Here is a 27,761-nt window from a genome sequence, read left to right on the forward strand (position 1 = left end):
TGCATATTTATGGGCGCTGGACAGTGTTATTGGGATATCTAAGATATACAGAAACCGAACTTCGAAGAAAACCAACAGGGAAGTTTTTCTGTACACTTTAAACTCTAGTTCGCCATCGATCTCGTTTTAACCTTTCGTGCTCCATATACACATGGACACAAAAGGAATTGAAGACTTATCCATAAATACAAAAAAAAAACTTTATACACTCAGCTTGAATTTTTTACATTTAAATGAAACTATGCACTACATTTAATTAAAAAAAAAAAAATTAAATAATTGATAACAAATTAAAGGCAAGATGCATTGAAGGAATATAGTGAGTAAGGATATTGCAAAATTTCGTTGGAAGTAGGGCATTAGAAAAAAAATTAATAATAAAAAAACGAAGCAACTTAATTATTTTACAGTCATCTATAAGCTTAAAAATATATAAACTAAATCAAACAAAATTGGAAAATAATTACAAAAAGAAGCAGCATAAGCTAAGTAGGAGTGGTTAAAAATTAAAAAAAAAAAAGAAATAAAAAAATACAAAAACATAAAATTAAAATATTTATCATTTAGTTATTTTATTCATGACTGCTGCGCACAAATCGACGCGCAAATCTCGTTCTTTTTCCGCTTTCACATCCAATCACCGTGTTTACACAAGGTCACGTTCACTTCACTTCTACCGCTCACGTTCGCATTTCCCCTGTGTACATCATTCCTCTCCTAAAGTGTATATGTATGTATGTGTGCGTGTCACGCAAGTCTTATGTTGGCAGAGCTTGTGCATTGGTAAAGCTCATAAAAGCACGAAGTTTTTTGTTATTTTTATAATTGTCGCTATTGTTGTGGTAGATAAAATGTTTGTTACTCGTGAGCATTTACATGATTTGTTGATGCTATATTGATGATGATTAGAGCTTTCAAAGCTCATTCTTAAACGACTGTTTCCTCGTTTTAGGCACTATTTTTTTAACGATGATGTTTTGATAAAATTAACTTTCCATGTTCGGTCTATTTGTTTTTCATCATTCCTTTTAAGGCTGTGCTTTTTGCACTTCACTTGTCGAGGTGCTTCTTTTTTTTTTTACAGAACACATTTTATCATCTTTTGTGGCTTGTTTATATTAAGAAATTTGTTTACTATATATTTTTCACTTTCTATATACTAGAAGAAGTCTAGAAAGAATTTGGCACCTTTTAGGTTGTATTATAGTTAATTAATCGGTATGGGCGCCTTGTGATCACCGCACGTTGGGAAACCTGGTGGCACTGGTGGTAAGTCGGCATTTGTGCCAACTTGCAATATCAGATTCATACCGATCGTTATGTGGAAGAGGAAGTGACAATGGAAGAACCAGAAACCTGTGGAAAAATTAAATCATAAGCACGAACACATAAAAGCTTCGAAATATTAAGAAGCTCACATAACTCCAGAAAAAGAAAAGAAATTCCTAAAAGCTCTTCGAAAATGTTGCTTAATAAACTCAGCATGCTACTTACCGGGATTATCCGCTTTGAAACGTAACACCACGTAACCATTATTTGGCACTGGCAGTGTATCCTTTTGTGGTGGCAAATCATATTGACGGTGCAACAGACCGCGTCGATCCAAGTCCAAGGCGTGCTTCAAGTTAATTTTCTTGACGCTGGTGTCGGGTGAGCGACCTATACCGATAACGCTGTAGCTGTAGCCGTGCAAATGGAAGGGATGTGACAAGTTAGGCTGTTGAACTGCGAGGGGGAGAGAAGATGGCATAAGTTAGTCTTATAGGGTTCGACAAATAACTGTAATTACTAAACAAGCAGAATATGTAGGTACATATTCATACCCAAGATAGGCAGAGCCCAAAATGGTACACACAGGGAGTTTTTCTTGAGGTGCTTGAGAAACGCGTTAATCTGCAGATAAGGAGGGGGATTTCTAAAGCTCGTTTGCCATCAAATCAGCATACCTACTGTAAGAGCGGATCATTGAGTAATCCATGAAATTCGTGGAATCTATCCATGGTGGATGGAATGGGGTTTAGTTTCAGGGACCATTGTCCTGTAAACTATTTCACGGATTGATTGCTGCTGGATGGAAAGGTAGGTGGAGGTGTCTTCTGCAGTGTTTTTCAAGCAGAAATAGCCGCAATAAAGGATGCATCGAGCTATATGCTCACAAGTATAATACTTACTTGGTGGCCAGGCGATAATCAGGGTACCAAAATCTTTTGATGATAGCTTCAAGAACGGTAGGAGAATGCCTGAATTCTCTCTCGATGGCAACATTGTACTTCGCTATCAAGATTATTTGGTCTCAAGAACCACCGATTAATGTAATGGCCGTCGCTGTGGCTGAGTGGTTAGATGTGCATACTACTACCCCGTGGGACCTAGGTTCGATCCCTAATCGGGGCAAAATCTAAATTAGAAAAGAAGCTGTAGGCCCCTTTTGTGTTATAACATCAGGTCACACGCCACAAATTGGGGATGTAGCTAGGCCAAACACTTAGCAAAACTGTTAGCGCCAAAACATTACTATTATTATGTATAGAGGAATGCAGAGGTCTTCATTGCCTGCATTTGGTTAGCTTCTGATGACAGATGCCCTTTTAGTCAGCCTAACAAATGCTGGGCGAAAACTTGGGATGCAAATTGGCTAGGTCCACATGGCCACTGGTTAATCGACAGCTGAAACAGTGTTCTTAAAACTAACACGTCTCTCGTGACTGGCCGGGGAGATTGCACCTGATATTGTACGACTAAAATTCATGCGGCGAGGTCCGAGGGTGGTATGGAAGCATTGTCCGGAGGATGTATCAGACTAAGCCGAGCATACTTTGTAGAGCCATCAAGTTATAACTTAGGAAAGTTTTATTACATGGCAGTTGAGAAGTGCATATGCAACAATTTCACAAATTTAATGAAGGAAATTCTTGCACATGTAGCAGTACATAGTATGCATTTAGGCACCCGGTGTTAGCAGTCACGCCTAAACACCGGTAGGACAGCCATTCGGCAAAAATATTTGTTCGGGAAGATTTTTGTTTAAGGCGATGAACGCCTAGAAATGGGCGTGGCTCTTTTAGGACCCGCAACTTTTATTTTTAAATCGAAGAATCTTATAGAAATGGGCATGTCAATTTTAGGACCAAAATTTAAAAATTTAAATTTCATTGTGGATTTCGGCAGACTGTCTTCACACTAACGACATTTGTTCCCCTTTTTTAGGTAAGAGAAGAAAGTCTTATTTCAAAGTTATTGCAAAGGCGTATTCAAAATATTTTTTTTTTTTTTTAATTCTAAAGAAGGGGTTCGAATTTTATGAAATGTGCAAAAACAGGAATAACATTTTCTGAGCTTAAGTAATGTTAAATACACATTAAACAATAAAAAAAAACTAAAAAAAATTAAATCTTGCTATCGCACACTACGCAACTCTTAACACCATATGCATCGACATCCACTTGTAATTCGCTTTTACTATCCTACGACTAGCCTAAAAAAGTAATTTAGTAATCTTAATACGAATTATTACGATATTACTTAAGATTTTCCTGCTAAACCACACCTTAGGTTCAGAGCGAAGCTGAACTAGTTCATGTTTTCTGCAGCTGCCTTTTGAATGAACTGAACAACAAAAAAAACAAAAAAAAAAAATGTCTATGCCACAAACATAAAATTAGTGAGAGCGCAATGTGCAGCGGTGAATTAGTATCGGAAATGCCCAAAGGCGTTGAAGTTATTTTTTCCGTTTGCTTGTGTTTAGTTAATCAAACATTTAGTTTTATAATTTTCTCACAATCTACATACAAACAATCTACAATTCACCATTTCGATTTGCTGATTTTATAATTTTACCATAAACGTTAATTTGCGCTGAATATATATATGTACATAAAATCTTGGCTCGTGGGTGCCGCTGTTGGTAAACTATAAATTACATACAGGCATACAAATGTATATATATATATATACATAAATACAGTGGCGGTCAAAAATGGATGAATGGTGTTTAGTTTTTAATATTTACAATATTTTTCAAGCTAACGTTTTTTTGATATTTTTTTTTTTATAAAAATATGGTTCATGCTTTAATAAAAACTATATAACATAAATTTTCATTTAAATTTCGAGCTTTTTAATCTGAATTAAAAAAAAATTTAGTTATGTAGTTAACAAGCCTTTAAAATTCTAGTGAAATAAGGGCAAGTTTTGAGCGGCTGAAAAATCGCATTGATTTTTAATAATTTTTTTTCGCTGACGGGTTTTACGGTTTTTTTCATATAAATATCAAATAAAAATCAATGCGATTTTTTAGTCGCTCAAAACTTGCACTTATTTTAATAGAATTTTATAAGCTTGTTAACTGCATACCCAAAAAATTTCTAAAAATTCTGCTTAAAAAGCTTGAAATTTAGATATATATTTGTGAAATTTTTCTAAGTTCTGTACAAAGTTTCAAAGTGCCATTTATACAGGTTTTGTTAAAGTTTCAAAGTGCGATTTATACAGGTTTTGTTAAAGCATGAACCAAAAAAAATAAAAAATATATATATATAAAAAAATATCAAAAAAATTTTTGCTTGAAAAATATTGTAAACATTAAAAACGAAACACCATTCAACCATTTTTGACCGCCACTGTACATATTTTGCAACATTTCTGTAATCTATGCGGCAATACAGCGATTGTTTGCATCCGGTTGGGAGGCACCTGGCATTGCACTGAGGTACTTAGATTTTACTTATTCACTTATCAATACAATCGAACTTTAACAAAATGCTTGTGTCTATACAAAAAGGAATGTATGCAAAAAAAAACCAACTAATCGTAGTAATGATGTTAAGCATTAAAAGACATTCAAAATTTGTAAATATACTTATCTCACTCACCTTCATCAACTAGCACAATTTCCACAATTGCATTCAGCGGTATATCGATTTTGTGGGTACACATGCAATTTGGACCACAATTAGCGGGACGATTATCACCGTTACAGAATTGTTCGGGATTGATTTCATGGAATTGCGAGGTAAGTGGCGCCGGTGGAGACAAGTACGAGATCTCGTCGACCAGAGAGATGACATGATCACCAGTGGGCGCAACTGCAACAGCAAATTGGAGGTTTTTATTTCTGTATTTATATATATACATACATATGTATGTGAAAAAAAACTTACCCAAATAACGATTGTAGGTGTTTGGCTGGAACAGCTCTTCCGGACGGTAAACGTAGAAGCGGAAGGGCAAGAAGATCTTCACATCGGGCGTTTGTGTTAAAATGTCGCGATGTACATCCAGCGCACTCTTCAGCTGACTCACGCAGATAGCATCGTTTCTCGGTGTATTACATTGGGCGTCCAGAGGGTTCATGACCTTTGTTTTATTTGATTGTTGACAATTTTTTTTTGTTGTTTTCATATTTTTTATGGCAATTTACCGCATTTAATTTTAGTTTAGTTTTATGATTTCATTTGGCGTAAGCATTGAGGTGTTGTGCATTTATATACATTTGTGCCATTTATATTAAAAAAAAACATTGGTGGTTTTTGGTATTAGGTTTTTGGTTTTTATATACAACATTTCAAATCAAATCGTTAAATTTTTAAATTTTGCAGAGTTTTTTCCGAAAGGTTTTTAACATTTTTGATGATTTCAGATGTGAAGACATATTGGAGTTTTGTAGTGTTGGTTGGGGTTGTTGGTTGATTGGTTGGTTGAATGGTTCATTGTAAAGAAAAAAAAATTGGTAAGAAAAAATATGATTAGCATAATACTTGTAACTATACAGCTAGAAGAATAAAAATGTCTTTATATTTTTTGTAATAAAAATATGTCTTATTTACATTTATGTACAATACTAATAATTAAGAATGGGTAATTATTACATAAGTTTTGTTAAATAGCTTTGAATACAGAAAATGAAGAAAAAGGAAATTTAAAACCGAGTTTTTATATTTTGACCCGACTTCAAAAAAGGGGGAGGTACTCCTAAATTTTTATATGAGAACTTAAGTCGGTTGGGCTTTTTGTTTAAAAATCACTTATAAAATATGTTGATATAAATATGGCGTATTCTATCGTCACAGCAAAAGTCATACAAAATTTGTAGTTTTATTATACAGAACATCTGATCTGATTTCGTCGCACGGGTGGGAAAACCTTTGCGACGAGGTCCCACTCGCAGAGAATAGAAAATCTTGCATCTTTCGGTTTAGATCCGTCCGTAAGAATTCTGAAATATCTCAGGCCTGGCTTCGAATGCAATTGGTCCCTGCCTGGTATCCCGACATAAAACTTTTGGTACAAGAATCTGAACATATTCAGTACCCTTAACCCTGAAATTACATTCTTATACACTCGTATTTATACGTAAAACATATACGTCGTCGACTCTCGATTCGATGATGAATGTGTTTCAAGGCACGGTTGCACAATTCATTGGTCCTTATTTGGTATTACGAAATAAAATCATCCTAACTTTTATTTCAAGCAATATTCTGGCTAGCTGGCGTAATCTACTACAGTTAAGTCATTTGTATGCCCCTTCACAAAGGAGAGAGGCTATTGGACAAGTTATCCTCACCAGAAAATGCGTTGAAATGTGAATAAAAATAAGAACTGATTTCCTAAAAAGTTATTTGACTACTTTCATAATGTAGCCAAAATGGTGTGTTTGTACCAAAAGTATTTTACATCTGAATTAAGATACGGTTATACCTACTTTACCACCCCTGTCGCTAATGGAGCATCTGACTGCGTGTGAACACCAAATAGCGCTATCTCAATTAAAAAGGTTAATTGATTCAACTAAATTTCAGTCTGAACTTAATATTATGCCTACATATAGGGCCGAAACGATACAAGTAAATCAAAGTACATACTCGATGCTTTTCTCAATTTACAAAGTAAATTTGTACTCGATACTTTTTACTGCGATCCAAGTAGGTATCGAAAAAAAGTACTTGTATCGGAAGCGCAAAACTTATTATGCTTCAGCATCTTCTTTGAAAAGCAACCCATTAGAGGAATGAGAAGACTACATTTCCGCAGCTATTTAAGCAAGCCCCTCTATATCTAACGGTTGTTAGGTCACAGATGACCGAGAGAGGTTTTTCTCAAAAATTTGTTGAAAAATTTTTGGTATGCAGTTTTGTAGCCCATTCAATTTTATTACAAAGTGTAAGTTCCAAGTGGCTAGAAAATACCGTTGATTTTTGACCATTTTTTTTTGTTGAGGATGCTAGGCATTCTATTCCCTAAAAAAAAATTGTCGAGCATATTTTGTATGGGGAAAAATGCGGTGTCAACAAAAAAAAATTATAAAAAATCAACGGCATTTTGTAGTCAATTGAAACTTGCACATCCCTACTTTTCACACATTTTTTTGTCACACTTATTTAGTACAATTCCAGTACAAACTATAATAAAAATGGCGTAAAAAAATCGTTGAGGTAGGCAATATCGCCAAGCTGTTTGTCGATAAAAAAGGGCTCAAAAATATCGTGCTATGTGCTTACACAAAAGGAAGGCTCGAATTTTTTGTGCTATTTTACAAAACTTATACTAAAGTATTAATAAGTAATAATAAACATACATATACAAATTTACATAGTACATATATGCAAATATAGCATTTACAGCAAATAAGAGTACAATGCGCTTTGCCATAACCCAAGATACTGATTTTATTATATTGTTTTTTTTTTTTTCTAATTATTTAAAGTGCCATAAGCCATAGCAAATGCCACAATTTTCACAACTGCTAACTTCTGTACAATATTTTTTTATTTAATTCTTTTTTTAATTTTTGTATCAATTTTTTACAATATTTGTTTAACTAAATGTAATTGAAATTATTTATTTCTTGCAACTCACGTTTTCCCAGTGTGATTGCAGTCACAAATTGGTGTGTGATCTTGTGCATTACGAGTGACTGGCGGTAGAGGGGGTGGAGTGGGGGGGAGGTGGTGCCGTACCTCAGCCACACAGTCACCAAGCGTTGGTGGAAAATTGGAATGTTTTCAACTTACCAGGTGAACAGGCGATATGTATGCGCGTAACCAATGGCTCTGCAGGCGCCATTTCTTGGTTCTTATGTAACATTTTGCCATATTTTTTATTTGCTTTACAATTATCGCGCTATTGTTTAGATGCACTTTTATGTTGTTGTTTTTTTTTGCTACGTTTTTATTCTTGCGCATGCGCTTTATGCGCTTGCCATTTTAGTTCCTTTTTGCAGCGATTTATACATATGTACATTTGTATGTATGTATGTATGTATGTAAAAACAAATTCAAATAGCGACAGCAATTGTTCTTTGAAATTTTTAGCTAATACCTTTGTTTTCTTTTTATGTGCCACCATATTTACAAATTGATTGGCATAAATCAATTACATGGAAATCTATAGATATTGTACTATTCAGTTGCTATATTTCAGTTTTGCATTCGAGTTTTATTGGATGTTGATTGGAGTTTGTATTTTGAACCTTTGGTGATTCATCGCCTAACTATTGGCATTGAACTAATAACTTTAATTAAGTAATTTTGGATGCAGCTTAGCGAACTTTCGAGGTCGGAATATTAGAAAAATATTTTCGTGTAAAAAAAAAAAATCCTTAAAGTGAACAGTTTTTGAAAGTTGATTGCATTTTACCGTTGCTCCTTATTTTTGGAGTAGGAAAGAAGTTTGCCACCGTTAAAATAGGATTCATATTTTCCAATCAAATTGAACCGTTATTTTATGATTTTTGTATTTTCCATAAATTGTGATTGATATTTTGTGGGAGCTATTTCTGATTAAATTGCAAATATCTCGAAAACGCATCCATAGAAAAAAAAAAAATAATCTCGATTTTCGGAATTACCGAGCAATTCTACATAGGAATTGTATAGTGACGTCTGGAGAAAAAAAAAACCAAACTAAAATGATTTTTTTCTGTCAGTTTCCATATTAAACTCAAATAAAAAAAATGTTTTCACTTAAATTGCTTTCTTGAAAATGGCTATTCGAGTTTTGTTAATCGCTCAGAATATAAAATCATATACATATCAAGCTTATTTTTTTTAATCATAAATAAAAGTGTTTAACTGTCGAATGTCATCTTTCTGAAATAATGATTTATTTTCGAATTTTTATTTTTAGATAAAAAATAATCATTATAGAAATCGAAATTTTAACTAATTTCTAAAGCGTTGTTATATCCCTAACAAATAACAATTAACTTTGGATTTAATTTTTTTTTTTGGGCAGATCAAAATACGAATAGGTGTTCAGTGATAAATAGGTTTTGCTTGGGTACCGCTTTATTTTATTTTATATACGAAATAAAGGCATCCACTACGATTTAAAAATTAAAAAAAAAAACTTCTATGGTTCGCTAGCAGGGTTTGTGAAAGTTGATTTTTTTAAGTCATAAAAATTCGACAAAATTATCTCTTTGACCAACTTTAATTCCGCGAGTTTATGAATTTGTATGAATAAGCTTGAATAACATGCAAAACTTATCAGTTTTCAAGTTAATATATAGCCAAATTTTTGCGATTAAAATATAAAATCAAAATTTTTAAACCCCTAAATTTTTTTTTTTAAATTTTGAAATTTACGTGGATGTCTTAATTTTTTGTTCATACAAAATTTAGACGTTGACATTTTAAGGACAACCTTAACAAATAAGTATTAATAAAATATGCGGCTGATAAATTGTAGTAATTTTTAAGCGGTGTGATGTTTTAAGATTTAAGAACTGCCAAAAAAATAAAACTCAAAAATTAATAGGCAATAGGTAAAACAACGTTCAAAAATCCGTTTTATTTTCAATAAAAAAAAAATTAAAAATAAAATTTAATTATTTTTTCCAAATAAAAATAAACTAAAAAGCAAAGATTTTTTGTGTTAAAAAAATTTAGCTCATAAAATAATGAATATTTCAGAGAAAAGCAACACTCGAAAAATTTGTTTTTATTTCTGAATTACACCATAAAGCTCAGAAATTTATTATTACTCTTGATAGCAAATTTTTAAAATAAACAAATGATTAAATAAAGTTTTTTTTTTTTAATGAAACTCATAATGACTGCGGTTCTTGATTAAAAGTAATCGTTATTTTGGGTTGTAACTATTTCGATCATACTACCTATAACCGTTATTTTAAGATTTTATTTTTCACTTCAAGAAGAATTCCCAAGAAGCAGTTTCCTTTATAATGGTTAAAAATTATGGAAAAAAATTTCCAGTAAAATGATTAGCCTTGTTCGAAAACATGCAAGATCTAACGTTTTTGTAATGATCTAGAATGGAAGATCTTCCAAATAAAAATTTTGATACTGCATACAAAATTCGGGATAATGGTAATTTTAAGTTCCTGAAATCCAACAATATTTTTGCTTGACAAACTACACTCCAAAGCGAAGGAAATAATATATAAAATGCTTAAAAAACTCGCGCTGTTTGCCTAGAAAGATGCCAACGATGGTCGGCCAGAGCGATCTTAAGTTAATAATTAAAACAGAATTATATTAAAGTATGATCTAATTAGTGCAATACGGATGTTATTTATAACATTTTGCTATTTTTTTACATGCACGTTTTTTCGTATGTAAAGCTACATTCATTGATTTGATCGCGTACAGCGTCGAGCAGGCTGACGTCCAGACCAAGTTTCGTATGCAATCAGCCTCGATGACGATCAAATTGTAAAATCATGGCACTATCTTAGCTACAAACAATCACTTAGCGCACAAAAGTTCACGCATACACACACACACACACAAAAATTGCTTTGAGTCACGCTGTTTTTCAAAAGCGCACACAGTACATTAAAGTATTTATATATCGCCGCAATGGGAACAAAAATATGCAAATAGTAAATTGTTTAAGGCTATGCCCTGAATGGCAACTACATTCGTGAGTTATTCGATGTTACAGTTTTTTTTTATATGATTTCGTATTTCTTTTATATTCTTTTTGTGTGTTTTTTTTTTTTTTTGGTAATAAAGTAATAATACAAAAGCCATTTACTTACCACACCCTGTGGTATGCCGACATCGTAGGTTGGTGGAGCCGATGCTGGTTGATAGGGGCCGCGCGCATAACGCAAAATACCCAACTGTTGAGCGCGACGAATGCCACATTCACCCAAACCGCGCACCTGTATCCAGTAAGCGCCGACAGGTTGATTGGCATTGATAATGAAGTCATAGCGTTCACCTGCAAGGCGGGGGGGAGCAAATAGAGATAGGTAGAGGTGGTTAGTTAGATTTGAAAGCAAATGTACATACATACATATATAACTGGAGCATATTTCTTTAAAAATAATATTTAACGAACTAGGAAACATAAAATAGTTTGAGTGCAAAAGTAATTAGCTAAAATAATTTAAATTTCATTAAATTGGTATTTTTGAAATGCAATTAGTCGGTTTTGCGCTATTGAGCGCCTAGTTGGTTGATGTCGTTCTATTATTTATGGTATGTTGAAGTAATTTAACCCTGACTTTTTAAATTAGAAATAATTGCGCAGTATCAATAGTTACAAATTAGCGGTAGCTCGCATATTTTAAATTTTTTGTTTAAATAATTACACCCGCTCAGTAGTGAGTTAGTAGTTAATTACTAAGCCTGTTATTGTCAACTGGCGTTTCTGGTAATATAGTAAGTCAATAAAAATGACGAATAGAGCCAAGTTGCTGAGCGATTACACTGCAAAGTAAATAACTAATGTGAAGATAATATTTATTATAGCATGAAGTCGCATTAGAAGCGCAAATATGTAGTAAAAGCTTGCTTTGATCGTCACTGGTTTAGAAGACAAAAGATGAGACTGAACTAGAGCGATGACCTGGGTTATGCTGGCTGTAAGGGCATCGATTGATTGAAACCCCACACGAATAAGTTCAGCGGGGTCAAATCGCACTATCTTGGTGGCCAATTCACGGCACTTCAAGCGGTGAATAAAAAAAATTATATTTTATTACATTTAGATTAGACGGACGCCATGAGCGCGCCAAAATCTATCCGTGTTAATTGAATATACATATCCATGCGGATTGCTCGAAACTTGACGGAAGTGTCAGCGGAGAGATCTTTTACAGGGAACACGCTATCAACCTTTAATTTAGGATTCCAGATGGCTGTAGCTGCTTAATTGCGCAACGTCGGAAAGGAAGGTAAACATCAAATCTGATAGCCAAGAGGAAATCAGGATTTTGGGACTGCTCATTGTGCGCTCCTAGCTTTTGAGGCGAATGTTTGCACTTTCCTTTTAAATATTTTTTACTCAGACTTATCTGGGTACGAGGCCATAAGCAGTAGCCATACAGTAAACCCTCGACTTGATCTCACCGTGAAAAGAAAGAGTGAGAGTACCTTTGTCTATTTGAGGACTAATTTTGGACAGATGAGTATGGAGCGCTCTGACACAGACACCTGCCGCCTGCGCAGCTTTGTTCTTGTTACATATCGTTTCTTGTTATAATGTTCGTTGGGTGTCACAAAGGATTGATGCTTATGATCCAAGTGGGCTCGTTTTCATTATCATCATCTGCATTGTTTTATAATAATACGGAGGTTTTTCTAGAGAAATACCCGTGGTTTTATATACCTTCTTCGCTGCTCAAACTCTTAATGCAAGACATAATAAGTTTATTTATTATTAATATTGTTTAATTTTAATATATGTAACTTCGCCTCAGAGTATTAAAAAAATAAATAAATAATAACATTAAAAAAAATTTTTTTGAAAAAAAATGTATGGAAATAATTAAATATTTAAATGTCATTCCAAAAAAAAAACATCTTAATTGCCGGTTTCACAAAAAATTTAAGTAAAAAATAATTTTTTCCCTTCTGCTAGTTTTCATATTAAATAAAAAAAAACAATTTCCACATAAATTGCTTTCATGAAGATGGCTATAAACAACACTTTATTCTTTTAGAATATATCAATTTTCTTCCGCTAGAGAAGTCTTTTAACCCACTGTGCAATGTCTTAGTCTATCGCTAGCTGCCAAAGAAGACGTTAATGACAGATTCTATGATTCTTAAAAAAATGCCTATGTCCCCGCTGTTTAATCGAAAACGCCTTCAATAAAGAATTATGCTGAGCTAAAATGTCAGAAATGCACTTGTATAAATATTTTTTCAAAGGCCGAGCTTTTTATTAATTAATTTTTTATGATTTAAAATGATAAATAAGAACTACAAGTTTGACAATTTTCCGAACTTGGAATTATTATGAAGTTATAGCCATCGTACAGTTCCATAAGTAACGTAACTCTTCTTCATACCATTTTTTCTGGAAGGTTGTAGGTGTGTTTTTGGTTCAGTCTGTTAGTGTATTTTGAATAAATTGTAATAGAAACTAAAGAAAATGTAGAAGATAAGAACAACTGTTAAAAAACAAGTGATCTCAGCTGTAAGCATTTTTTGGCAATCATCTGATAGTGTTTTTACTTAGGAAACTGTGCGATGGTTACAGCTATTTACTTTTTCGAATTAGTTTGAATTTTATTTATTTTCTTGCAAATGATAAAACCAATCCCGCTCATTTTTTAAGCATTTTACTATGACAGTTTTTATTTGTTATTTTAGCAAAAAAAAAAGTAAAAGTTAACAAATTTTCTGAAATATTGTTGACTTCTGAATTGCTTTATGGGGTTTTGGCCTATATTGTTGTACGTATATTTTACATTATATTGCCAAAAAAAAACTCAGAAACTTGCAACTAGATGAAAGTTATCTGCGTTTTTCTCTTGAAGCATAACTTATTTTGTATGGTTAATACTTTTTTAAAAGCTTTTTTTTTTGTTTTATGAAGAAATTAACTAAAAGAGTACAGTGACTCAAAAAAGTGTTCACATGTTGATTTTTTTTTTAATATTCAATGAATGAAATGAAATTTTTTTCCTTCTCATATTACTAAAGGCTCTCTCGGCCCCAAATAAAAAAAAAAATCTGGGGAACGTTTTGCTAAAGAACAAAACGAGAACAAATGATTTGAGAACCTAACGTTAGGAATGAGAGGGGTGTCTTCGTGTTGGGTTGAAAAGTCGTTTCAACGATAACCATGATTTTTATTTCTAAGATTTCCCTATTTTGTTCTCTGTCAGAAAGTTCCTGAGATTTTAGTTCCAAAATTGTTCTTCGACAGAAAGCTCCTTAGACTTTTTTCCCATTTCGGTTTTTTGCCAGCTGTTCTAGACACTCTTGTCCCATTTTGTTCTCTCAGGAATTTTCCCGAAAGTATTGCTCGCAGTTTGCTCCCTTTGGGAATGTTCCACAGGGTATTGTTCTTATATATGTATATCTCTTTGAGAACGTTCTCGACAGGTTTGTTCTAAGCTTTGTCCTTGTTGAAACACTCCCGAAGGTTTTGTTCTCATTTCGGTTTGGGTTTTTAAGCGCTCTTGGGAAAAAAACTACGAGAGTGACATTCACTTTCCATCATAACTTTTGTTATTGGTCCTGGCTTTTTAATCTGAATATTTATAAAAATTTTTGGTATGAAGTGGTTGGAAAATCGCGTTGAGTTTTATTAATTAATTTAGCTGACGGTATTTTAAACATTTATCAAAAAAAAAAAATTTAATTTAGTTATTATTATAGTTAATTTTAAGCAGTTCTATTAAACATTACCAATAAGATACGCAAATTTAGCTGCGTGAAGTACGTACGTATGTATGTCTTTACCGTCAATTAGTTTTTGAATTTTTTTAAGCTTTCCACATCAACTTAACCACTTCAAATTCAACATGAGCACAATAGATAAACGGCAATATTAATAAACAATTAATAAAAGAACATACCTATATATATGAAGAATGTAAATTAAATAAACAAACTTGATCATCTGACCTTATATACGCTGCTTAAGAAGTAATGCTATTCCACTTCATTTGTATGTATGATACATTTGTGCTTAAACTAATGCTACGTGCAATAAACAGTTATTATTTATTAACAACTCAATTACAGTATGTGGTGATTAAAAAGTTTATTAGTGAGTGTAATAAGTGTTCTTAATTAATTATTGGGTTAATGAAATCGTAAAAGTATTAAACTACTTAATATGATTCATGAAATTTATAAAACGAATAAGTAGATGTGTGTATAAATTCATAGCGATATAGATACATTATAAGCCCTTTAAGATATTTCTTGGAATTTCATAAGGTATCAATGAATATCCTTATTCTCGGTCGTTTGTTACATATTTGACTAGAGGGTATGATTTTATTAAGTAACCATGTAAAAGTTGATCTTCCTAAGGCGGTTAAACTTGCAAGAAGTCGAAACTTAAAAGAGATTCCTAAAAAAATTATGTATACTTATTATTAAAAAAAAGCTTACTTTGAACAGATGTTATCAGATTTGTGTATAAGCTTGAAAGAAGCCGGTTTTTAAACACACACTCATAATGCATAGTGGCTGATGTTAGCAAATTAACTACACAATTATGTATAACAAAAACAAAAAAAAGGAAAAAATAAAATTTAGTGTGCTTAAAGCGCTATGAAATAAAAATTTTAACTTCAGCCAAACACTTGATTATTGCTAATAATTGCGCCGTAAAAAGGTGTATAAGATTTTAATGAAACAGTTGGCAAAGTTTTGTGGAGCACAGTGGAATGGTCAATTAATTGTTGCTGTAGTGCTGAGCGTTTATAAATATGATAAATTATCTGCTTACTGGAATACTTTTGATTTTGTTTTTTCCAAAACACCCGCCAGAAAACAATACTTGTTTGGCAAAGTAAAACTATGTAAAAGTTAAGATAAAAGCGATAAGAAAGTGGGCCTGCCGCGATAAACACTTGCAGTAGCAATTAATGGTTTGTAAAGTTTTACATGGTTGCCGAAACAATTATAGGCGATAAAAGCAGGGCATTTAAAGAGCCTTTATAAGATATGAAACATTTGCATGAATATATGTGTACGTGTGTATTTATACAGTCGAAATCGTTAAGAGTCAGCGAAAGTGAATTTTTTTTCCGAAATGGTATGAAAGAAAAGTAAAAGAGATTTTTTCTACATTTTACCCAAATAGTTTTTTTTTTACATACGCCGGCAAAAATCGAAATATGCAATATGTTAGTGTTTAGTTTAACTATAAAAATTACTAAAACGAATTAAACCGACAATTTCTCAATAAAATTAATTATATACCAGGCCAGGAAGCCACTTAAGTGAACAAATATATTAAGAATTTTAATCGGATCATGGATAGGTTCTGCACGCAAAAAAATCAATAATATATTTTTTGAAGTCAAATGTTGTTTAGACGTTTCTTTATAATTGTAAAATTAAAAAAAAAAAAATTAAATTGCTTTTTTTTTTTTAATCGTTCGAAAGGACATCAACGCTCCAGCTCTAAAAGTATTCGAATCGGAACCCGTAGGTCCCTCTCCATATATATACATATCGTCACTAGACACGAATATAGGCACGAGCTCAAAAGTTGACGGCGAAAAAAGACGCATAAAAAAAATTCAGCGTCAAAAACTCTTAACATACTTCGCCGAAGTTTTTCATAAGCATCTTTTTTCGCAAAATTTTTTTACGCGCCTTTTTTCGCCATCAAAACACTAGCGGGCCTTTATTCGTGTGTAGTGACGATATACAGATATATTCTGTTTTGCTTTAAGAAGTGCTTAAATTTTGTATGAAAACATGCACGTATATTGTCGAGCATACTTTATTTGGGAGCAAATGCTCACCACCTTCAGCCAAAAAATTTATTAAAAATCAACGTGATTTTCTACAGTCTTGAATTTCGAGTTTCACTGTACTAAAATTTAATGTACTATAAAACTGAATGCCTAAATAAAACTTTTGCAAAATTTTTGAATAAAAAGTTTGAAATTTATTTGTGCTATTGTTAAATTTTGTTGAATTTTTAAAAATTTTGTAAGAAAATTTGAAATGTGGATTTATGTGTGCAATGTTTTACAGAAAAGTTATAAACATTAAATAAGCAAAAGAAAAATGTCCAAAACGGCTTAAAATGTCACTTAACTTAATCAGCTGACCGCAAAGGTATATTTGTTCCTTAACTTAATAATTTATCAGCCGGGGATGCAGGAAGGAGTTTGGTGACCCTATTATTTCGTTTTATGGACATATTTTAAGAACTTATGTACATAAATTTCTATAATTTAATTAAATTTGACTTCACAAGCAGATGACAATCCTCTTCAATAAACTTTCAGGCTGACACCCATATTGTCATAAATATCTATTTCAATTACTTAAATCCCCTAAATCGAGTCGAAATTAATTTTTTAAGCAGATGGCAACGCTCCTACGTGTGTTTAGATGTAAAGCGTTTTCAACACAATTTCTATTGATACTAATATACTAATAATTTAATTTAATTTATTAACTTGTTAAGTACAGTCTTTTCAGTGCACCAATAATCCAGATAAATTAAAAAATTAACTTCAACTTAAATCAAATTAATTAAATTTCAGATTCAAGTGAAATGGAAATGTACTAAATGCTGGATTGCGGAAGTTATAGGCGATAAAAAATTCGTTGACGGTGTGGCTCATTTTCTCCCATATAAAAAAAGTTTTTGAACTTTGTATGGAAGAAAATGCGAAACATCGTCAGCCAAGAAAATTCTCAAAAATAAACTCAAGTTCTTAATCGCTTGAAACTTCAACTAAAATTTTGATGCCCATTTTTTGAATTTGGTAAAATTTTCATAAATTTTGTAAAAGGTTTGAAATCCATGGTTTACTTTGTAGCGTAAACTATATTTTTGCACAAAAAAAAAATAATTAAACATAAACAAACTTATAAAGAAGTAGTGCCCTAATTATGCGGCCACAACTGTACATACTAAGTGTACAAATATACATATATACATAAATATTTTACACAATCGAGGTGTGCACATACTATTCACGCCCTGTGTGACTTTTCGACCGGCAATTTTTTAATACTATTCTACTACTAACTAAATAAGTAAATATTTCCACCAAATCCCGAACGTTTGTTTACTAGTCGCTCACTTTCATCAGCTTACGCTCGGTTCATTTGCACTCAAAAATTGCATACATGTATGCACATACAAATACACTTATGTTTATGATTATGGTATATGCTGCGAACTTGCCTGCAAATAATACATTTTCATGCTGTTATTTGTAGTTTATTTATTTCTAACTAGGCGTGTGTGTGTGTGATTTTATAAAAACCAGTGCGGTGTTTTTTGTTGCTGCAATCAATAGCTTTTTTTACGTCTTTGGCGTTTAACTGCATGATTTCATTTATTTATTGTTTTCGTTTTGTTGTGGCGAAAATTATGTTGCATTATGTTGGCGGCTAGGTTGTTTAGTAATATTTTACACGATTTCTTGCTCATTTTAATTTTTATATTCTTGTTTATACTCGTATTTGGCATTTTACAAGTTGGAATATTAATGTCTTCGAGGTTATTACTCATTGAGTTCACTTGCCACTGCTGAAAGTGGTGCGTTGTTTTTATGCCGAGTTCAAGCACAGGGTGCCGCATATACATACGTACAAATATGAATTCATAAGTGTTGAGCGCCATAAAAGGCAAGCGAGAGAGGGAGAGAGCGAAGGCTACGCATCTACTAACTATTATTAATCGTTTTTTTTTTTTATTAATTTCATGCTTTGTAATGCCCATAGAAATATTAAAATTCAGCGCAAATTTGGCGCCGCTGTATGAGTGACCAATCATTGTGACAGCTGTGCGTTAGAAACTTGCACGACTTATGCATATTTTAAATGACAAATGCAACATAACATATGTACATAATTTTATGCAAAAAAAAATGTAACAACAAACAACCAGCCGGTAGAAACAAGTCATGAAAATAACATACACCTAGCAGAAAAAGTCTGTGTATATTTTCTAAATATTCACCATATTTTGGCAATATAAAATTTGTCCCTTATTTTTTTATCAAACAAAATCATATAAACCCAAGTTTCAAGTTCAATGAAATTACATCAAAAATTTCAACTTTTTAATCAGAATTTTTGAAAAATTTCAAGTGCGCAGTTTTATAGCCCATTAAATTTTAGTGTATAAATTAAGTGGCTAAGAAATCGTGTTGATTTTAACTAATTTTTTTCTCGTAGTTCTAAGCATTTTCTTCCATATACAAAAAATTCGCTCATTTCTTGTATGGAAGAAAATGCGTACTAATTTTATAGCTAACTTGAAAAAAAAAATTGTTTAAAAAATTGAAAATTTTTATGAAAATTTATTTAATTTTCCCTAATTTTGTATAAAGCTTAAATCCTTGGTTTATATGATTTTGTTGACCCATAGTTTAATAAAAAAATAACAAACAAATTTTAGCTTGCAAAATATTATGAATATTTAAAAAAGAAATGGTGTACTCAGACTTTTTCTCCTTGGTGTAAGTAAACATTAGTGCAATTTTTTTCCAATGCGTATTCGATGAATTAATTCTCTTTAAGTCTTTTTCCTTAATTACATTCACTCACCTGAGAACGATATGATCGTATTCACATCAACCGGTTGCACTGGTTCACCATCGGTAGCAATTACCGTCATTGTGTGACCCTCAATTGTCACCTGCGCTGGACAAACGGATGCGAAGGCATTAATCATACGGAAACGATAGCGACGTCCTGGTGTGATTGTGAAAATTTCCAATGGCGTATTTGTCATGAAACCAGTATTGGGATCACGGAATTGACCCTTGCCGTTGATTAGCACCGATTCGGGATCTTGACCAGTATTCACGGCCAAGCGTCCGGGATAACGTTCTGCGGCATCCTCATGCAACCAATCGCTAATCAGCATAATGTGTGTAGTCAAATCGAAATCATACATATGTGAGTTGGGATCACGCGACGGCGGCTGACGTACAACTATGCTGCCGTAAATACCATCTAATTTCTGTAGACCGTGATGAGAATGCCAGAAGTGCGTGCCTGCATTGCCGGTCCACTGATATCTGCGTGGGCACGATTTTTGGCATAGAATTAAAATTTTTAATAAAAAATTTTTATTTAAGTGTAAATAGTTTTTGTATATTTTTTTTTGTTGCCACTCACCTGAAAGTGTTGCCCTGCTGTATGGGACACTGTGTTACGAATGGCACACCATCATAATATTGTGAGCCACGCTGCCAAATGCCGTGCCAATGAATTGTTGTCTCCATACCTTCCATGTGATTTTCCACATCGATAACGACTTTGTCATTTTCACACACCTGTATACTGGGCCCGGGTATCATACGATTCACCGTGAGTATACCACGTTCGACACCATCAGCAAGAACACATTGACAATGACTCCAGACGGTGTTGGTGGCATTTGGCGTGCATACTTGGCAAGCGCTAGCGGAAAAAAAGAAATTAGAAAAAGTGAGTATGAATATTTGCAAGCAAATTTTATGGGCTAACAAAAGACTTAAGCCACGAACTTACAATGCAAACTTATTTAGTTTTGGCCCTAGTCTGTAAATCTCTAATTTGCTTACATTTAAAATTAGTTTTTGGCCTTAAAAGCTAAATTTATTTTCAGCAGCTTTACTGACCCACATAAACACAATAATACTATGTAGCTAGTTATAAGTAACTGGTGCTTTTAAATCCGTTTACATATTTCATTTTCATTTTTACTTCAATTAACTTTATAAATAATTCAAGTAAAATTTTGTTTGCATAATCAATAATGATTATTTTTAGTGAAATGAGCTAAGTAAATAAAACCTAACATTTCCTTAATGAAATAATATTTTTACTGGCACTTTTCCGTATTTTACGCGCAAATAATCGTAATTAAATTGTTGAAAAAATGCAATACCCGTAATTATGGCGTTTCATGCACTACCGCACAACAAACTTGCTTAGCGATTTATACTGAAAATTTAATTGAAAGTGGCGCAATTTTATAATGCGCAAAGGGGAACTAAACCACCTGGCTCACTGAGCGAATTGGGAGTAAATGAACTAAGTATAATGAGTCTAATGATAATAAAAAATAATAAAATAAAAAGAGAGTATTTGATTATAATTTTTTAATTTTGTACAGTCATTTAATGCCGGCAAGAGAAAAAAGGGCGGACAAAAAGTATCTGCTTGTTTCATTAGATTAGTATATATTAAGATAAGAATAGGTTCAGCAGAAACCATGGCCGCCGAGCGGAATTTAGGTGTGCTCTTCTCAATCCACAAGAACAGCGACCCCGCCATATGCGTCAAGTTATTGGTATAATAATATCCGTTGCCTTTATTTTCGTGAAAAAGCTTAAGATATGGCTAACGGGGTTGCTATTATGCTAAGTGAATATAACTTAAATTCTACGTTTAAATTTCTTGTAGACAAGGACTTAGCTTAGGTTAGCTTTATCTAGCCCGCATGGAGCCACACATAGACCGGTAGGTTTTTAGAGTTGCCATTTGAAGCTCGTTTTTACGCGCTAAAGAAAACATCAGAAAGCATGCCAAAGTTTTTTACGATTTTAAGTAGAAATTTTAGCCCCAATTTTTAGATGTCCTCTAACTTCTCAAATTAATAGGCTCCTAAACATTTTAGTCGTGTATTTGATAGTGCAGGACATCGGCAGAGAAGATGCTCAAAGCTTTCCCTAGTCTCCCGCTCGCAACACTTCTCGCTCTTGTCCAGTGATGACCATTTTTAGTGTATGAGCAGTCACCAGGATATGCCCCGTAAGCAATTCGGTAATAACTCTGCAGTCTTCCTTTGATAGCCTTAACAAGGAGCGAGTATAGTTGCTTCTGCCATTTGTGCACATAATTTTTTGCAGTTTTGCAAGTGGTTAACTCATTCCATCTAGTCTTGAACTGCCTTATCATATTATATCGTTTATTTCGTTGTACAAGTGTTTAAGTGCTCTACAAATGTAGTTTGTCTGTTTGTGAGTTCGACTGGTGGGGTTCTTGGCAGTCTCATTTGCTATTTCATTACCCCCTATTCCCCTGTGACCGCACAGCCAATAGATGTGCAGCCTTCTGTCGGCGGCTAGCCTGTCAGATTTAGCAGAATGGTTTTCGGCGAATACATAGGTCAATGGTTGGTGAACTGAGGATTATTTCAAGAGCAGCCGTTGGAGTGGACCCCAGCGCTCCCGTGATGCACAGTGCTGCGAGTTGCTGAACCTTCTCCACTGCCCCGAGATATGATGACTTTTTCGTGGCAGTCCACCACAATAGTCAAAGACTTAATTTTAAATGAATTTTCATAGCTTGTAATTCTTATATTTTTATTTAACTTATAGTGTGACACTCAACACAATCTGTTATTGTCAAAAATCTTCACTTACGAGTTCGAAATTAAATAGTAGCCTAAAACATTTACTAAATTTAAACTGAATGTACAAAAAAAATATATACTTGTTCTACTAATACTACTAAATACATATGTTAAATCCTTTAATTCATTCCGCTATATTGATTGTGATGCATTAAGGCAATTAAAAACTAATATAATAAAGATCAATCATCGTATGACTGAGCTAATAAAATTAAATCATAAATTCTTTTAGCAATTATTACTGCAGTCATTTTACCACCAACTGTGCCATCATCATCAATTGTCGCTGTGTGTAAACAATCGTGGGAATTTGTTATGGTCTTTTACCGCAGAATACTTCAAAGTAAATGTGTGCACAAACACGCTTGCTGTAGATGCTAAAATATGCCCTGTAGAAAAAACTTGAACAAAGGTGAAAAGGTTGTACGTAACAACTATCGAAAGTTAGAAAAATGCCTAGTAAAAACTATACGAATTTCATAGTTTCTAGCTTTCCCCCTTTGTGGTATATAAAATTTTTATAAAGCAAAAATTCAAGCCGTAGGCTATTTCAGCTGAATTTTAAAGATGGCATTAACAAGGAATATTGATGATGAAGGCTGCAATTGCTTCAAAGCTAAACTCAACAAAGGGTTTTATTCTATGCTATTTTCTTCAGTCAAGTAAAATGGCCGGGGTGCACACTTCATGTGTTTGATTTGTTTAAAATTTTTAGGATTGATGGATAAACATAAATAATAAATAAATATGAAACTTGAGCTTGATTAATACATTTTTAAAAACTTTACAGCACTTACTTACGATTTAATATTTAGTTTTAAAAATATGTAGAGAACGGGGCGAGAAAAAAATTAGAAAAAAAATCACACATACACACAAAAAAATTCTCTATGAAAAAAAATTGATATATTTTTTTTGAAAAATTTTTCACATACAAATTTTTTGATAAAAAAATTAGTTCTTGAAAATATGCCATCTCAAACAAAAAAATGGAAAAAGAAATCACAATGGTAGCTCTGAGTATTGCGTAATATTTAAATATAGTAATATGGGGTACACTCTACAATAATTTGAGTTATGATTTTTTTTTTACACCGATCTTGAGTAAAATGAGTACATACATGAGTGCAACCCATAATACTATATTTAAATATTGCGCAATACTTAGAGCTACCATTGTGATTTTTTAAATTTTTTTGAGATGGCATATTTTCAAAAACAATTTTATTTTTTCAAAAAATTTGTATGCGAAACATTTTTTAAGAAAAAAATTTTAAAAATATTTCTTTTCATAGAGAATTTTGATGTGTGTAAGTGTGATTTATTTTTAATTTCTTTCTCGCCCCGTTCTCGAGACATTTGGAAAACTATTAAATCGATTTGTTTTTGTTTTTGTGCTGTACAGTTTTTAAGAATGTATTAATCAAGCTCAAATTTCATATTTATTTATTAATTATGTTTATGCATCAACCCTAAAAATTTGAAATAAATCAAACACATGAAGTGTGAACACCGTCCATTTTGGTATGGAACGCCCCATATATTAGGGCGAGTCAATTTGGATGGCAGATTCTCACGACTATGCGCGTAGATTCTAAGTGTACTTCGAAGAAAATTTGCCGAAGAAACTATGGGTGTAAAATCAATTTTGAGTTTGTCAACTTGCGAAAATAGGTTTCTTAGCATTTTGCTGTAGTGTCGTAAAGAAGTGATTAAATTTTGTATAAAATCCTGCTATAAGAGGTTTTTTTTGGTATGGAAGAAATGGATTTTTCACTCAAGGGCTCAAGAGTGAAAATATTCACATTTTCTTCGAAACCTATTTTCGTAATTTGGCAAGCTCTTGATTGATTTTAGACCCACGGTTTCTTCGGCAAATTTGCTTAAAAATACACTCAGAATCTTCGTATAACATACGCGCCAAGTAAAAAAAATATAACCGCCCCTATATACATACATATAATGTGGCACTTATACTGAATTATTGTAGTAGGCGTGGTTATTTTCAAAGCTTTTCTTTTAGTGAGATAAGTGCCAGTGAGGGTACCATGTTTGAGAAATATCGATTGAGGCACTAATGAGATGCATATGTTCTTTAACAAGTGGGCAGTGCCACGCATTTTTTTGCAAAATTTTACACGATATTTCTTTCTTGATAAAAGGGTTTTCTAGATATCAAACTTTAGCACGTTAGTATCAGTTTATAGTGACATATCGCAGTGTGTATTTACATTTTCCAAAAACTCTGTTTCATGGGAAGTAGGTGTGGCATATGTTGCTTAGTGAGCCACAACTATTTCGCTCATTTTCTATATGACTCTATCTAAGACCAATAACCACCTAAGTAGTTACCAAGTTTCGTTGAGTTATGACAATTTCTAACTAATCTTGCACAATCTTGTTTTCCTACTGGGTACATATTTACCTATTTGCGAACAAGCAGATACTCTCACTTTTTCACAATTTTGTACGCTCAGTTAGTTGTGGTTGATGTGAATTTCTATGCGGCGCCATCTAAATAACGATTATCACGGTATGCAACAATGTGTACATGCTTTTATGTAAGTGTGTATTGTATGTATGTGAGTTTATTTGTAAGCAAATTTGTTTGTATGTGAATATGTAAATTGCAGCATCAATTTATCTTAGTTATTAGCATCGCTTTTGCTTAGCTACTTTTGCTAGTTTTCTCTTGCTGAAGCTTCTGCTCCATTCCATAGACGTAGCCCCATAGTCTACTCGTAAGCTTGCGCAGTGACATAGTGTCTGGCAACTAACTTCGATTCTGTCGCTAGAAGCGTCAACTAACAACTGTTGCTGATGTTGCTGCTGCATCATTGTTGGCATTGTGCGTCAACGACTCTTTACGTTTGTTGTTTATGAGCTTACGAATCGCTTTGCTGGGCGCTTTAGCTTAGTAGACGTGCACACTATTCTGTATACAAACTTTTTAAGTACATAGTTATGCTTAGGAATGATATAAAAAAGAGCAAAAACATCTTTGAATATAACTATGTAGAAAATCTGTCTTCACATTCAACATTTGAATAGTTTTCGTTGCTGTCTAACTATGGTTTATATTGCCTTTGTCTGCGTCGTCAGTTATGTCAATTGCAATTTCTTCGCTTTGTGTATTCGTGTAATTCCCGCGGTATGGCGAGTATTCATCAATATTGTGACAACGATTCGTATCAACTGCACCAGCAAACAAAAATTTTACAGGCGAAATTTGTTGTTGCCTCAGTAATTTATGTGAAAATCATTAAGAAAATGGTGCCGTTGATTTGATTGTTTGCCAAGATTGTGCAACATTTTTAGCATCACGTCATTTATATTTAAGCAAGCATTTATGATTGCATATGGAAAAAAATAAAGGCACGAGAATTTGTATTTTTTGATGATATTTTTATTTGGAATTCCATCATTTGGAAATCAAAAAAAAAAAAAAGAAATATCATAGCACTTATACGCATATTTCGTTTTCAGTAATCAATAAAGCCATGTCTGTATGGCTGTATGCAAGAATGATACAAGATTGCGCCAATCGAGCTGAGAGCAACTATGTATGTGTGTGACCAGCATTGCCGTTTGGCAACAATTGTAGCCAAAGTGCTTTTTTTAAAACGAAACCCTACAATTCTACATACATCCTAAAATAGCTACCCAACTGGAAATACTCTAGACACAGCCCTTATTCCCTCCAGATACTGGCTAGATTTCTGTAAATGAGATTTTCTCGACAGTGCCAAAACAGGCTCTGGCATGGTAATGCCTTCTACAGATAATCTATACCGGCGCTTCATAGATTTTCTTAATAATATTCTCAACTAATATAATCTGGATAAGCCTGGAAAAATTAATCAGAGGTAATCACTTCTAGGCAGGCCATGGCCAACCTCTGAGTGTATTCTGCTCTGAAAAACAGCTTCTCATAAAAATAAAAAAGCCGCTCAGAGTCGACGTAAAACTGTAGGTCCTACCTACCTCTTTGCGGGACAACATCAAGATGCACACCACAAATCAGAGGATAAGCTTGGACAAATACTATAACTCTCGTAGTGCCTGGAAGAGCACTACCATGCAATATCTTGATTTGGGTAAACTTTCTGTACCAGGGACTAGAATGGTTGTAGTGTAGCATACAAGAACTGATCAGAAATTTTCATTTCTGCTGCTGGAGAGATTCTCTCGAAAAATGTTATGTCACTTAGTTACCGTATTGATTCTGGCCTTTAACAATTTGACGTGGGCAACAGATCCTCGTCCGGGCTAGATATTCCTGACAGTGATTTCCTTGTGACAACTAGGGCAAGTTCTGGTAATTGACAGACAGACAAATATAAACTATCTATCATCTCTAGAATTACAAACAAATGCCCAGTAAATATAACTTTTTATATTAGGTACTGTATGGGAATTATGATTAGTAATTTGACAGTTCTTTAGAAGAAGTGTTATCCGTGTGTCTAGCGAACGGGGTAGAGGAGTCGATTTTAAAATTAAAAAAAGAAAGTCCTGCCCTTATTGCCAACAATTATTGTGCAATAATGAGAGGAGAGGATCGAAAAGAATACGAAAAAGAAAAGAGTGGTGGAATGAGGTAAATAAGACAAAACGCAAATGATTGGAAGTCTTACAGAGATGAAATGGATATCTAGAATAAAACATCCAGAGTTCGGTGGAGTTATGGATGGTAACACTTTGGAATAGCGACATGGATGGCTTATTTGACGAAGATGAACTCATACCAACATACACTTTTATCCATTCGATCAAGACGTGGTGAGAATAGTCCAAGAGCTGCTTAAAAACAGCAAACTCACCGGAAATAACGGAATACCGGCTGAGTAGTTCATAATCGGTAAAAAAAAGCTATTAAGGTGCAAAGTACTAGCTTCTAAGCGAAATTTCCTAACCAACAAGAGGGGAACATCTGCTGTTACTGTGCGAAAGTATGAAGTGTTTCGCGAAGCAAAGTTCCCCTTTTCTTGAAGGCTTTGGACAAGCAAATCTGCACGCATCACATTTTCGTCGATTTTAAAGACGTTACTTATAGTATGAAGAAAAGTCGATTCTACCATTTCTACCATTTCTAAATATGATTACCCTGAAAAAATAATATGGCTATGTAAAGTGACGTTAGGCACAACTTTTAGTTCCGTCAAATGGGTAAGGACTTAGTTTTTTAGGCAAGGCGAATGTCCACGTGTGAGATCTTCAATTTGATTTTGGAAAACGTAACATAAGATGTGCATCTAAATCCAAACAGGGTCGCCAGTATAGCATTTTCCTGAGGAAGCAAAGAATGTAGTATAGCGATAAATGAAAAAAAGACAAAATATCTGCTGGGAACATATTGGAATTCCTCGTGTATTAAAATACAAAAAAAAAATCAAGCCAATAAGTATTCAAAATTATTCTATGTTTACTTACGCGCCCAGTACAGTGTAGTATTCCATGGTGAAGTGATAGTAGCAAATACGTGGCGGTTC

The 27,761-nt window shown here is 33.3% G+C and overlaps 1 protein-coding gene across 1 annotated transcript; it reads right to left on the reverse strand.

Moving 5' to 3' along the window:
• Positions 1–309: 309 nt before the first annotated feature.
• On the reverse strand, positions 310–27,755 carry LOC118752878 (laccase-5-like). The gene is made up of 8 exons (XM_036487727.1): positions 27,703–27,755; positions 20,046–20,330; positions 19,470–19,945; positions 11,006–11,190; positions 5,160–5,355; positions 4,872–5,084; positions 1,495–1,725; positions 310–1,356 (listed from the first exon to the last, which is right to left on the reverse strand). Exons 1-8 carry the CDS (start codon positions 27,726–27,728, stop codon positions 1,208–1,210), a joined length of 1,761 nt encoding a protein of 586 aa, XP_036343620.1. The 5' UTR covers positions 27,729–27,755; the 3' UTR covers positions 310–1,207.
• Positions 27,756–27,761: the final 6 nt, after the last annotated feature.

The sequence above is a fragment of the Rhagoletis pomonella genome, unplaced genomic scaffold, assembly GCF_013731165.1.
Source record: "Rhagoletis pomonella isolate Grant_MI unplaced genomic scaffold, Rhpom_1.0 Rhpom_scaffold_01928, whole genome shotgun sequence".
Classification (NCBI taxonomy): Eukaryota; Metazoa; Arthropoda; class Insecta; order Diptera; family Tephritidae; genus Rhagoletis; species Rhagoletis pomonella.

Bases quoted from the DNA above. Each gene is read 5' to 3' on its own strand.
- LOC118752878 (XM_036487727.1), bottom strand. From the start codon at position 27,728: ATGGAATACTACACTGTACTGGGCGC. The intron at 20,331-27,702 runs GTAAGTAAACAT...TTTTTCCGCTAG, and splicing joins TACTACACTGTACTGGGCGC to CGCTTGCCAAGTATGCACGC. The intron at 1,726-4,871 runs GTGAGTGAGATA...TCCCCCTCGCAG, and splicing joins AATTGTGCTAGTTGATGAAG to TTCAACAGCCTAACTTGTCA.